The sequence below is a fragment of the Seriola dumerili genome, unplaced genomic scaffold (assembly GCF_002260705.1).
Source record: "Seriola dumerili isolate Sdu_G_001 unplaced genomic scaffold, Sdu_1.0 BDQW01000449.1, whole genome shotgun sequence".
NCBI classification, from domain to species: Eukaryota; Metazoa; Chordata; class Actinopteri; order Carangiformes; family Carangidae; genus Seriola; species Seriola dumerili.
The window spans coordinates 2,502,122-2,516,893 of NW_019174704.1; the positions used below are offsets into that span (position 1 = coordinate 2,502,122).

The 14,772-nt window shown below is 42.6% G+C and overlaps 1 protein-coding gene across 1 annotated transcript in view; it reads left to right on the forward strand.

The window, feature by feature from the left end:
• The window catches only part of LOC111234522 (E3 ubiquitin-protein ligase Jade-2-like), a 119,544-nt gene that overhangs the window by 22,039 nt on the left and 82,733 nt on the right, over window positions 1-14,772 (forward strand). Inside the window, exon 3 of the mRNA XM_022762668.1 lies at window positions 5,663-5,820. Coding sequence (XP_022618389.1) covers window positions 5,663-5,820 — 158 coding nt within the window. The remainder of the gene's footprint in view (window positions 1-5,662; window positions 5,821-14,772) is intronic.

Consider the following 14,772-nt stretch of genomic DNA (forward strand, 5'->3'; position numbering starts at 1 on the left):
TCTAAATTGTAAACACATTTCACAGTTGTAAAACTGTAGATTAAAGATTAGTTTTCCCTAACAAATGCAAAATGTCTAAGAAACATGATAAATCTATTTTTTAGGTCCACATGTGCAAAACAGTTGAGCAAGAATAATAATAAAAAAAAAACAACTGGACCACTTACAAGGGAGTCATCATTATGCATTTTAAAAACATAAACGCTATCCCCATGCAGCTGTGTATGGACTGTCAGTAGACATCCACTTTAATTATCACTCTGAGCACAGACGGGGCAGAAACTGACAGTCTGCTCACTAATACATCTGCACTATTAGTGGAGTATTAGCAGTTATAATATTATCAGTACAGTCGTATGTTCTCATAGAAGTCTTTTAATTAAAACTTAAGTCATTCTATAGTTGTAGTAGTTTTAGTAATGATAGTAATAGTGGGGGTAGTTCTAAAGGTGTAAAAATTAGTGATGGAGCCTTGATCAGTTATCAGACGGATAACTGACGCTCTGCTAAGTATGCCTGTGTTTTTGAGTGTGATTATTAATGCCCGTCAGGCTGGTAGCCCCCCTGCTAGTGCAACAGTGCACGCACGCACACACACACCGTACACAATCCACAGCCCCTGTTCATGTCATCGGTCCAGATCTAGATTGGACTTAATGAGAGCCCTGCATGCATACAGCCCATAACTCAACACAGCATACTGATCTACTGACTGACTGACTGGCCAGGGGAAAGTGTGTGTGTGTGTGTGTGTGTGTGTTTGTGTGTGTGCGTGTGTGCGTGCGTGCGTGCGTGCGTGCGTGCGTGCGTGCGTGCGTGCGTGCGTGCGTGCGTGCGTGCGTGTGTGTGAGCGCGCTTGTGTGTCTACGCGTGTGTGTGTGTGAGACCGGTTGTGTTTATTTGACCATGGCTGCTTGTGTGGCTCTGCGCGTGCATTTGTGAGCGTGTGTGTATGCATTGCTTCCAGTGCGTGTGTGGTGTGTGTGTGTGTGTGTGTGTGTGTGTGGGTGTGTGTGAATTTTCCTGCTCTCACATTAATGCTGAACAAGAGTTTCTGTGGAACCTTGTCTGAGCAGCTGAATCTCATCTATTCAGTTTCAGTGAGAGGTCATTGATCACTCGGCGCTGCGTGATTGGATAGCTTGTGATGCAAACCAAACTGATGACGGAACAAAAAAAATAAAAAATTAAACTTGAGTTATTGAAATGCAAAGGAGTGTGACATTTATAGCATGACAGCCTGTCACATTCGGGGAAATGAGGCAACTCAGGATCTCTCTAGACAGAAACTCAATAATTTGATTGTTGCTGAATCATGATTTGGAGAGAAAGTTATTATCTAAATTGTAGGATTCCAAAACTGAATGATCAAGCTTTTCAGACATTCACAGGCTGTACAGAAGAGAGCGGCAGATGTTGGCGGTGTCTCTGGTGTGTAGATAATTGTAGAAAGAGTAAATGAAGCTATTTCCTTTCAGCTAACCTCGCTGCAGCATTTTTAGGAAATAATTAGGTGTTTTCACCGTGTTAGAGCAGAAAAATAAAAGGATATGCGTAAACAGACTTGATGAGCATCTGACTGAAAATGGCCAAGAGCGGCTGAATACAATGCATGACGGTGATGACATATGAATTAACTGCATGCTAAAGGGGATTTTCTGTCTGTCTGTTGGAAAATTTACTGTATCATTCCCTCTTTTGTAGGAGTTGGGCATCCACTCAATATGTTCATTTGCGAATTATGATTCATCAAATTTGGAAAGCTGAGTGGAAATGGCAAAATTCAATCAGATGTCCTCAGAACAAAGTTATTAGGCTTGATCGATGTGGAAAAATCTTTCCAGCAATAAATAAATCATGTGATAAATGGAGAGAGAAATGCACTTTTTGAGTAATTACTGAAAAAGTTTCCATGGCCGCTCCAGGCTCATTGCACAACAGCCTGTGTCCACCAAAATCCGCCAGAAATGACATTAGTATTGTCACTTGCGTACATAACTCTTCATTACTTGTTCTGTTATAATACAGCCAAGCGCTTCTCGTTGTTTTTTTTTTTTGTCTTTGCATGAAATACAGCTGACATTAACCGACTCTGTAGAGGGTAAACAAGTTACTCAAATCTAATCAGCTCTTGAAGGACTCTGTTTTTTTCCGTTTTTCCGCTGGATGTGTTTTCTGACTCTCTGAAAGCCGGGGGGAAATGCACCTCATTTGTATTTCATATTTTGCGCCGAAATTTCCTCGACAGTTCGGAAAACAGCGAGCGCTCGCCTGCCCTTCTACCTGTCCGACTTTCTGCCCGTCTACCTGGTGTTGTCATCTTTTGTTATAATGCTCCTTTTCCATCTGTCTGCCAGCCATCCGTCACAAAAAGAGCGTCTGTCACACAAAGAGCAAAAAAAGAAGAAAAAGACGAAGAGGGTGAGTGGTGGCAGAGAGGGTGGAGATGAGCTGGAGAGGCAGAGAGATAGAAAAAAGGCAGGACATAAAACTGCAGGAGCTTGTAATAGTGTTTCCTAGACATTAATTAGCCGCAGTCATTCCTGTACAAACACACAGTAATAAAACTGATATACTACCTTCTCCTCTTTCTCTCCTCCTTTTCCATCCCTTCTTCTCTCCTCTCATTTTCTTTTTCCTTTAACCTCTCCTCTCCTCTTTCCCCTTCTCTTCTGCTCTCCCCCACTGCTGAGGAGTGTGACGAAAGAGTGAGAGAAAGTGGGTTGAAAGGGAGAAAGAGACAGAAAGAGGAAAAAAGAAAAAAAAAGAGAGAGAAAGATTAAGGAGGAGTGGATCACCCTCAGTCTCTGTCTCTCCTCCTCTCCTATTGCTGAAGGGGAAGGCAAGATTCATCATGGCCTTGGCTCACTGTCTAATGCGCACACACACGCGCGCGCACGAGCACACACACACTCTTTTTTAAAACACTCATGCACGCACACACACAGTTATTCACGCAGTAAAACATGCAGTTGCATACCCACACACACACACACACACACACACACGCGCACGCACACAGAGGAACACACACATGGGCAAAACTTGAACGCGCACGTGGACATTCATGCCGTGTTGTTCATAAACACACACACACACACACACACACACACACTCGTCCTCTTGCTCCATTGCATTATTTATTTGTGCTGGCTGGCAGACGGTGCAGGCAGCCAAGCAGCAGAAGCAAGGATGCTGCTTTTTACATATGGCCTTTTCATATACTGGTCTGTGACACACACACACACACACACACACACACTCACACTCACAGATCCTCATCTGTCCTTGTCTTTCATCTCTCTTTTCACTTAAATTAATATCACTCCCTTTTCTCCTCTCCCTCATTTCCCTGTCGTCCCACAGCACTAAATCGTTCCTCCTCTCCTCTCCTCTCCTCTCCTCTCCTCTCCTCTCCTCTCCTCTCTCCACCTCCCATTCAGTTGTGCTTCTTCACTCTGTATGATTGCTTTTATCCCCCTTTCTCTGGTTCGTACCTCTTTACCTCTAGCTTTTCTTCTCTTTTTCTTCAGCAGGTCAGCGTTGATGTGCACCCTTTTGTTGTTCTTGTATTCAACTTAAAATAATGAGTCAAATTCAGCACCATGTTCAGTTGAAAGTCCTTTTTTTTTCTCCATTCAAAATTAAAATACACCTTACATTTAAGGTTCTCAAGGAGAAAAAAAAAAACATGCACACATGCCAGAAAGCTTGGTGTGTCACTATGACAACCGGCAACCATGTGCGGTCATGTCTCTTAGCTGCAGCTTAAAAACACTTGCATAAACATATATTTCGAAGGGTTTTTATGCTCGTCTTTAAGGCATCCGCTTTGAACCAGCAACCTCATGATCACAAGTGCCTTTATTATATAGTAGGAGTCATAACTTTATATTTTAAAAGCGATATATACAGTATATTGTGATATGGATAATCTTATAGAAATGGAAACTCTCTCTCTTTTCCTCTTGTTTTTGTAGATTTCACTTCATGTTATTAATATTTTCGTTGCCTCTTTCCTTGAACAGTTTCTTTTATCGCACTCGCTCCGTCCAGCAGCTCGTCTTCTGTTTCATTCTTATTGGTGTGAAATTCCCGATGAAGGTCGCTTGACTGAAAAATAGTGATTTAATAAATTAACCATAAGGGGCGACGGTGTGCTGGTGATGATTTTTTTTTTGTTTGTTTTTGTTTTGCATTTTGGCCTTCTGTCCTGCACACCTGTCGGTTTGCAAAGTTTCATCCTTTCTCTCACAAGTCTCTTTTTCTTTTTTTTAACACTTCTGCTTTGTGTCTCTTGGGTCAAAAATAAACAAGGTAAGGAAAAACATCACACATCGGGGCACCGAGGGAGAGAGGGAAGAGAGATGGAGAGAGGGAAGAGGTTAATGGAGAGGAGGAGGAGGGGGAGCGAGGGAGTAGGACAGAGGAGAAGAGCTAATAAAGCAGGGATAAGCAGGCTTAGAAAATAATGATAAAATGTAGAGTGAAGTCATACGGTTGATTTGGCACCAGTGTGTGTGTGTGTGTGTGTGTGTGTGTGTTGCTTGTTTTCCTATGTGAGTTTGTGTGTTTATGTGTGTGTGTGTTCTTTGCTGATGTCCTTGACTATATGACTGATAATATCTTCGCTTCGGGTCCCTGTTAGAACATGTCAGAACAGACAGACAGACTGTGTGTGTGTGTGTGTGTTTCTGTGTCTGTGTGTGTATCTTGTCTTTGTAGGTGTGTGCGTGTTCACATTATGTATGAGAATGATTGTGTCTGCATGAATACACCCACTCCCTCAGGTCACACACACCCCTTGTTTTGTTTTTATAGAGTCCTCCTACGCGCTGTACACACACTTTTAATGAGTCAGTAGGTGGTTTTCATTTGGCTACAATTTCTCCTCATTTCACTCCCTTACATCTCTTCCTCGCGTCTTGCATGGGGGAGAGAGTAAGGGAGAGATGTGAGGAAAGAGGAGTCGAGGTTGTAATGAAGTGAGACGTCCTCCTCTCTCGACGTCAGCATCATCTAAAGCAACGTTAGTGGCAGATGACGGTGTCACAGTGGATCACCTGTCAGTCAGCTACAACTGCTCCGTGTTTGTATTTGTGCTTGTAATGTGATGCACTGTATAAATAATAAAAAAGATGCACAGTTGTCAGTGCCAACACTTTTTTTTTTTTTTTTTTTTTTTTTTTTTGGAAAAAAAAAAAAAGGCCAATTTTTCGGGCCCAACCTTTTTTTTTTTTTTTTTTTTTTTTTTTTAGGACAAAACAGAGCATGAAATAATAGTCTCTGTCTGCTGTCTCTTACAAAGAACTTAACCACTAATTGAACCATGATCTTGATTCACGCTTCTATCTGATCTTAAAATGTGTCAAGAGTCGCAGAAACCCGACCATGGAGAGAAGAACAAATACATTTATCTGCTCCCAGGTCTGAATAAAAAGTGCTGTACTGTAGACTAACCCTTGTACCGTTAGGTGGAACTGAATTAGAGAGAAGAAGATCGCAAAAGCACAAAAAGGTCATGAAATGGATCACCCGTTCCTTATCTCTGTCCTGCCGTCCCGCCTTCCGTCCTCTTCACCTCCTCTACACACTGCTTTCGACCATCTAACTGAACCGTGTTTCTTTCTCTCCCCTTCCTCTTACCTCGCTGCCCGCGCAGGTGTTTCGTACTGACTTCATCACAGCCATGAAGCTGCCGGACTCGGCCCAGCTCGGCCCGGACGACTTCTACGTGCTCTCAGACCCCTGGAGACAAGAGTGGGAGAAGGGAGTACAGGTCCCTGCCAACGTGGAGGCCATCCCGGAGCCTGTGGTCAGGTAGGACACACCAAAGACATGCGACACGCACCACACTCTTGCAAGAGTTTAATATTGAGCGGATGACCACAGGTGATTCTCCTTTTTTTGATTTCCATTTGAGTGAGGTCCTTGAAAGGCAGAGTCAGTCCACATTGTCTTTTTTAAGACTGCTTTTTCTGTGCCAGTATAATTGGACAGGAGGAATTGTTATCTGTTTAACAGTGATTCAGTACCGGTTGAGCCTGTGGCTGTAGTGCACATAGACATTATGTCACCGCCATAAACACACAGACACTGGCGGAGTTCCCATCACAAAGAAAAAAAAAAAAAAGATCTGTGAGTTATGAGATTTGAACATTTGTTTGCCATGACTAATAGTTGTTCTGGAAAACTGCCTAATTCTCAGTGGACTTTTGGAAAAGTTCTGAAATTTTAGACTCTGGTACAACGTCGATACGACTGAAGTCATTTCGATAAATGTGACATAACGAGCGTGCTGCAGAGAAGCCATGAGAATTGAAAAGTCTTAACTGAGATTATCCGACAAAACAAATCTTTTTTAGCTGTCACACATTCATGAGCATTTTTGGAACAGTTCAGGGGGAAAAATCTGACATTGAATTGTAGTGAGAAAAACTGCATTTAAACTGCATGTAATTACACTTATATGGGTTATATACTTGTTCATGGAATACATGCACACACACCTACATGAGGTAATCTACGGCGACAAACACTCTCTCACACACACACGCTGGAAAGCATGTTTGGATGCTCATGCAGGGAGCGAAACATGCACAGACACAGAACCAAGCTGGTGGGCAGATGTGTGCAGGCATGCACTTCGACCCACTTATATTCACTCTCATACTGTAGATTAGTCCTCTCCTCCTACTCGGTCTGCTCTCTCTCTCTTCTCTCTCTCTCTCTCTCTCTCTCTCTCTCTCTCTCTCTCTCACCCCAGTAGGTTGTTGTGGCTCTCTAGTACTACTGCAGCTGCTTCACATACCCATGTGGTTTGTTTGGCGTTCTAGGAACTAATGAAAATGCTCAGACTGCCTGGTAATGCCTGTTAGACAGACATGTCATACTGGGAGGCCACACACACATACACATGCGCACGCACGCACATACAAACACGCATTCTCTTTGATAGGCAGACAAATTATCCAGTCATGTGAGATTTCTGTCAGTTTTTTTTTTTTTTTTACCTGTCCCGAAAGAAGTCAAAGAAAAGTAAAGAACTTCTGTATGTTACATTTTTGTTGGGTATGAAACAGCCAGAAACAGAGTGAACATGATGAGTAGAAAATGAAAAGCCTGATAAATGTTTTCCACCTCTTTCATTTGAAAGAGTTTAAGTGCGTGTTCCTCTTGTTTCTACTCTTGAGTTTAAGTGTTTGATGTCATTGGAGGCATTTTGTGTCATTTGTCTGCCTTTTTTTTCCAATGAATTAAAGGACTAGAGTGGAAAACACTTATTATTCTAAAAAAAGATGACTGTCTACTTTAAATAAGGTTAAAAAATTAGCTTGTTTCTAATTGATGTTTGAGCTTAACTGCAGCAAAAAGGAGCTGGTTAGTGATTGTGTGAGTACAAACTCCAGGCAGATCCATAGACATACAGTAAGCGCTTCAAACAAACTATATGCAAACTGCGAATCAAATAATCAAGTGTTGCCGAATGAAATGTCATACCTGATGAGGAAACCTGAAACAGTCTCTGACTTGCAAGGGAATACGCTTGCATAAACAGTTTCACTCGAGAGAAGAAATTGAGTTTCCAAAATAGAAAAACAAGAAATGAAAAATCGAGTTCCTCTGAGTCTTAATGAGGGCAGGAGACAAAGGTAATAAATAATAGAAATGAAAATGCAAAAAAAAAAAAAAAAGAAATCTGGATCATTTATATGATTCTGAGATTGAAAGGATAAATGTGTCACCCTTACTGTTTACATTGTCTAATAGGATCATATCTCAGGAGACACACACAAACAGTGCGGAGCTGAGAGACTGAACAGAGCCCGAGAGCAGAGAGATGAATGAGCAGATTGGGAGAGGAAGAGAAATGGCAAAGATAGGCAAGGATAGATGAGTGAATGGGGGCTTATCTATTATCTTATATGTGACAGAATGATAAAGTGATATACAGTGATGTTGAAATGGAGTGAAAATGGACAGATGAGATAAAGGAGAAGACGGCAAACGTAAGTGTGACCGAGCTGATGGTCTCTGTCAGAGTCTCAGACGGAGGTGTGTTCATCTTTTTTTCTCTCGTCTGTCATCTCGACGCCCCTCTTTCTTCCCCTGCCTCGTTCTTTTCCTCTCCTCACGCTGCTCTGTGATTCGTTTGGGCTGAAATCACCAGCGATGCTTGAGACTTCCTTGGATTTGCCCATACAAGCCTCTGTGGTCGGGGCAGAATCGGCGGTAGGAAACCTTATTCCCACACAGGAAGTCATGTCTTTTCAGAGTTGGGTACAAAAAAAGAAAAAAAATCCTGAAACAGTCCACAAACTCCTCCTTTTAGAGTACAGGGAAAGAACAGCGTCCCGTACATGTAGAACTGAAAAAAACTTAAGGCATCAATGAGTAGATTTGATCCGTTGTGTGATAACAGGATGTCATGTATACATGGTGGGGCAACACCGAGAGATGAAATTGATTGAACTCTCGGTGCAGTGTTGTAAAACCTGAATGGTTTGCAGTGCACGTGGTAGAACTGCCACGAAGTTGCACGATGTTCGCTCTCTCCATCGAAGAGCAACAGGCTCGTGTTGGTGCGAAGCAGTTGTGCCGCTGATCGTGTGCGGAGGGTCGCCGTTGCTACCTCGTGGCCCAGGTGTCGCCAAACACGTGCGGGTTCTTTTTATTCCTCAAAAATTGACAGTTAGCTCTCTGCGATCGTAGCAGTGCTCGTACTGCTTTCACTCATTATTTCTCTTTATTGGCGAAGAAGTTGAAGAAGCAGTAGGAAATGTGGGTTGAGTTGAGGAATGTTAAAGCAAACAGGGGAAACGGCTCACCTGCCTCTCTTGAATGCAAATCCTCCTTCCTTCACCTCTAAAACTCACTAATTCACGTTTTATCGAGGTTTATTCGAGTTATTTAGTTATTCTAAATTTTGCTCATATTAAAGAGATTTTGGTAACCCGAAAATAAGAAAGCATAAAGCATGAGAAGCATAAACATGAAGTGAGGTAGTTTTCCCTCTCTCCCCCCTCTCTCTTCTATTTATGTCATGTTTCTTTCCTGTTTCTGTTAACTATTTTTGTCCCCATCTAACTCTCTCTTTTCCTCTTTTCTCTTTCCTCTTTTTCCTTCCTCTCTTTTCGATGTCTTAATCTCTACATCTCCCCCTCTCCTTGCCTTCCCTCCTCCATCTCTCCCACCTTTCCCTCTTCCCTTCGCTCTAGTCAAGCCAGAGGCGCAGACACATTTTTCTTTTTCTATTTTTTTTTTTTTTTTTTTTTATGAATAATGACATCATCTCTAAAAATTGTTGGAGAGGAAAAGGGCTGCGGGCCCCGTCTGGCTTTGACAACACTCCTCTTCCACATTTGCCTCTCTCCTTGGACCATATTTGGCCGCTGCGGCATGATTTTCGGTAAAACTGTTTTGGCGGCTGGTGAAGAGGTCATTATGGTTTGATGTTGTTTTCTTTGTGCCTCTCCTTACCAAAACACAGCGGAGGAGACGCAGGGAGAGGAGGAAGATGGTCTTTTATCTCTCCTTCATTCTCCGTCTCCCTGTCCTGCACTCCCTTTGTTTCTGTCCTTTACTTGCTCTCTCCCTCGCACTCATTCTCCCCCTCCTCTCCTCTCTCTTTTTCTCTTAGCGCTCCTTTTTCCCTGTTACTTTATCTCTCCACATCCTACCTTTCCTTTGTCTGCCTTATGATTTCTGTCTTTTTCCTCTTTGACTTTCTTCTTGCTTGTCCTCCTGTCTGGCTGTCTCTCCTCCTCTCTGTCTATTTTATTTTATCACTCTCTTTCCCCTCTGTTCCTTTCTCTCTCTTACTCTCTCCCTCTTCCTCTCCATGGTTTTGTTGGGGCCGAGTGGAAGTAATTAGCCGTTGCGTAACACTGGCTATGTGCAGACAGTGAATGGGGCTTTGGCAGCGACTCGACAGCCTCAGTCCCCAGTGACAACGCCGAGCCGGAGAGGGAAATAATTACACATACACATGAGAAGATCTGTGCCTTTTCACGAAATGAAAGAAGTGAGATAGTGGTTATTTTATTTATTGCTTCATTTTTTCCCCCCTCGGACTGGTGGCCGAGTCGGTGAATGTGAACCCGTTGTTTGTGGTTTGGCTGAATACGCTTGCGTTTTGAATGGCGTGTAAAGCTGCGGCCGCGGGGAGCGTCACACGGAGAGGCTCCTCACCAAAGTGGTTCATGTACTGCAAGACAAAAAGATTGATCGTGCAGATTTGACAAGGTTTTTGTTTTTTGTTTTTTTTTTTTGTTTTTTTGGAACATCATACCTACATACTGTGTATTTCACAGACTTGCAATATTTGAAGTTATCATTGGTTGACACACTTCAAGTGTCTGTAAATCACAAGATATAAATCTTGAATTAGGCTGGGATTGCAGGACAATGGGATACATCATGTCCCCACTGATGGAATATCTGTAGTCAGGTTTCCGGCAGCTGTGATCATATGCAAAACTTGGGTGAGACAGACATGGATGCTATGAAAAGCTTCAGTCAACAAGCTTTGAGCCGTACTTAGAAGGGATGGAAGGTGCAAACACTGAGGGCAACAAGGCCTTTTAACAAGAGAAAAGATCAATTTCTGTGAAATTACTGCTCATGATAAGAGAAACTGGTTTTGTTTATTTGATCATAAACAACCTAGACACATAGTACCTTACACAAAGATGAAAACTAAATCAAAAGACACAAATTGTATGTAAGGACATGGAGAGTGAACACAATGAAAACATAGATACTGTGCCTTAAAATCCTTAACTTGTTGATGGTTTACACATCCCAGTGACGTGGCTAGGTATTTTTGAAGATGCCACCTGCAGACATGTTGGTTCAGATAATGCAAGCATACTTAGCATAGCAAATACAGCAACTCCATCAAACACAACTGAAAGGAAAAGTCAATTTCAAATTTCGACTATTAGGCTGCATGTGTTATGACAATCTGACAGCTGCCAAATACTGAACACATTATTACATTACAGAGTTGTCAGTTCAAGCTGAGTACTGCTGAAAAAACATTCAGTAATTTGTTGACATTTTTTTGTACTTTTCAGGACTTGTGAGAGCTGAGCACTTGGCAGGTTCAGACCGGACAAAAAAAATATAATTGCCCTGGACATTCCCCCAATAAAACTGATTGAGGCGGAATAGAGTTTCTGAGAAGGGAAGTACATATGTCAAGCTTTGCATTCAGGTGCGGGTACAACAGGAAGTACCAGCCAACACAATTTGAATAGATGGATACCTATGGAACTTAATACAGTATGTAAAACCATGGGTCGTTGCTGATTAAACAGGCAGTTTCTGTTTATATATACAAATTCACCTGTTCACGCACGCACACACGCACACGCACACACTAGCGCTCGACACATACGCAGAAAAAAAGGCACACAAACACACCCTTTCACTGGGACAGACAGTGCGGCAGTGGGTCAGAAGGCTAATCGCCCACTAATAACTCAGTGACTGTCTCACGCACACACACAGATAATGGATTGAAGAGAGCCTGAGGGCAGTAAGATGGATAGAGAGATGGAGAGAAGGACAAATAGCTGGATACTATGTCACGGCTGGTGGAAGCAGCAAAAGGCAGGGAGGACCCAAGCACAGGCACGCGGGCAGGTGCAGAGGAGGGAGTTTAAAGGTCCCTTATTTGAACTCTTTTTATAGTTATATCTGTACTGTTTATGTGTGTGTGTGTTAAACACTTCCGTAATGGTGTTGATTTGATTTTCTCCCGCTTTTCTAAAGGGGCTCTTCTCTGTCCCAGCCACACACGGTCAGATTCTGCTGCCAGGCAGAGGTAACCGCCCACTATTCATCAGCAAATGCTCCGTTTGGCTGAGCACAGATGAACTCACAAGGCGGGCCTGGGATCAGATTTGGCAGAGGGCGGTGGAAAAATGGCTGCAGGATCAGTAACACGTGGATCGTAATATACACATTTAAACACCTACGTTTACAGTTTAAACAGCTCGTCCAGCTCTGCGCCCATCGGCACACCTCTCAAACCTGCCCTGACAGCAGCCACACCGCCGCTCCCTCACTCTCGCTCACCCATTCGCTCACTCCGCTAGTTAACTGTTAGCCGTTAACCTGCACACTATAACATTAGTGCTGTCTAAACCTGTCAAGATCGCCCAATTGGCTTTTATTTTACACCTCACAGTTTATAAAAAACATAAAACACAATTGGAAACCCATTTTCACAATATGGCATCTTTTAATAGGTAAAATGATGAGCACCAGGCTTAAAGGATGGACCAGGCTGGCAGGTACAGACAACAGGTTACAGCAGGGAAACACGCGGAGTAACACATGGCCGACTCAAGATCCGGCTCAATCCAGCTGGGCATCGATTGTGGTGCTGGGCAGCTGCGGCTCCGCATCGCCAGGCAGCTGGGAGCCTGGGAATCTGGGTGATGGTGAGGTGGCGGCCAGCAGGCCAGAGGTTAGCCAACTGGGAGACGAGGCTGGTGGCTAGCAGGACCCATGTAAGCCAGCTGGGAGGGCAGGCAAACGTGACAAACAGGAACGGGAGGAAGCACGGGAAGTTCTGTGGTAGTTTTATGAGTTTAATAAAGTTGATCTGTTTGCCTAAAATAGTTTTTTGGAATTGTTGACGATTCTCATTGAAATCATGGGACGCAGCGAGCAACATTTTTTACTTAATTAGTGAATTAGTGTATTTGTGTGGTTTCAGTGAGGAATGAGTGGAATCATGTTTTATTTTCAGTATCTGTTTGGAGATAAGTAAGTCGGTAAACTGCCATGACCTAAAAACTGATTTTATAGCTCAAAAAAGGGCATTACACCACAGTTAGACTCTGGTGGAGAAAGGAAAAAAAATAGCTCAAAGCCACAGTCTAATACAGTCTCTCTGTGTGAGAACTTTTAAAAGACATAAACGGATGGTCCCCACATACTCAATATAATCATACTCTGGTCCAGATCTGGACAGTTCAATCACTTCAAACAATTCAATCTGGACCTGATACAAAGTTGAGCAGATTGTTTTCCAGTGACACATTTTTACAGTTTCATGTCACCTTGCATACATAGTTTCAGCTGATGGTAACCACAGTAAACAATAACATCATTGAGGTTGGGCACTCACAATTAAATGTTCAAAACTAGCCAATGCAAATAAAGGTTAGCCATGAAAACTCATGTTCCTTTTTTATCTGTGCAGAGCAGAAGACCAATGCCTTATACAGAATCAAACAGATAGCCATTGTGGAGTACGTTAAAGTGCCCAACATGCCCATTTTTAGAAGTTTTGTCCCTAAACTTCACCAGCTGAAGTCGTCATATCAAGCAGCAGAATAATTTTAGAATCAATAAAACAAGAGCGGGCGATGAAATCAGCATTTAACTACAAATATAATGGAAAAACTTAAATCCCTGGAAACTCACTAATGAACACTGAGATCAGTGTCTCTGCCGGACCATCAAAGCTTTTGTGTCAAGTTTAAAGACTTGAAATGTCACTTTTTTTTTTGTGAGTTTTTAGAATTTAAACATCAGTCACATAATCCACTCTTTCTGGACCTGTGACACTGTGCCAAGTGTAAATTTGGCAAGCAGACCTCTAAGTTTTACATTTGAGTAGCACTGGAATACTTGTTCATAGTCAGTCATATGAAAAGAAAATCTCTGGTATTCCTTTTATTCCTTGGAGAAATTATTAAAATCTGTAATCCTCGTCTGGAAGAAAAAGAGCTGGGAACAACCCAGAATAAATCTGACATTTGTTTCTCCTTTTCAGTGTATCTGATGAAGACAAATAGCCTGTTAAAGGTCATGACAAAAGCATTGATGCAAGTACATCAGTGACATGCATAAAACAAGAGGAAAACAGGGAGGGATGAAGGAAAAGAGAGTTGGTTAGATGACTGAAAAGCCCCTCAGGGATTTGCCCTGCCCAGCTGCAGGCCCGTCCACCGCTGCTTTAATAAGTCGTTGTGTATGAATGTTCACTTTTATGAGAACACAACTGTATGCATGCACATATGTGTTTGTATGTATCGGTATGGCCACAACAACATCTGGAATTTCACCCAAGATACCCTCTGATCTTTCCAAAACAGCTCTTCATCAGATAATAAGATGACTAAGAGCAGCATCATCGGCCTCATCATGTACGGGGTCAGTGGGTGCACACAGGACTAATTGCTTCCACACACACACACACGCACACTACTGATTTTTGTTGGTAGTCCAGTGCACTGCGGTTCTTGATAAATGGCAGCAGACGGATGGATGAACGAACAGTTGACAGGCTGGTTTGCACATACATGTACTACGTGTTGAACTGTTGCGCAGGGAATTGCTGCCTACATGGATGACATGCAGACCGAACACACTGGATTAACGGAAAACTTTTCAGTGCATGAATTAATTAACAAATGTCTGGCTGAAGGAACCATACTTACTACAGCGGCCACAATTGCAACTTGCATCACACACATCTGGAACAGTTAAAACACAGAGTGACTGTGTCTTACTGCTGGGTACCCAAGTGCAACGACAATCATTTTCATTGCCTTTTGAACAACATATTAAAAAACCAATTCAATCCCCGGAATCTGAAGCATGTAGGTTCATAACTTATGCAAGCTAGCCAGAAACTGGAATCTTGTGTAGCCAGACTCATTAGCTTCACTCTCTGAGTGGTTTTGGCTGAGTGCAACCAAGTGAGTAATTTTTTCACTTTTGTGTTTGACTTTCTTCAGACCTCTATCT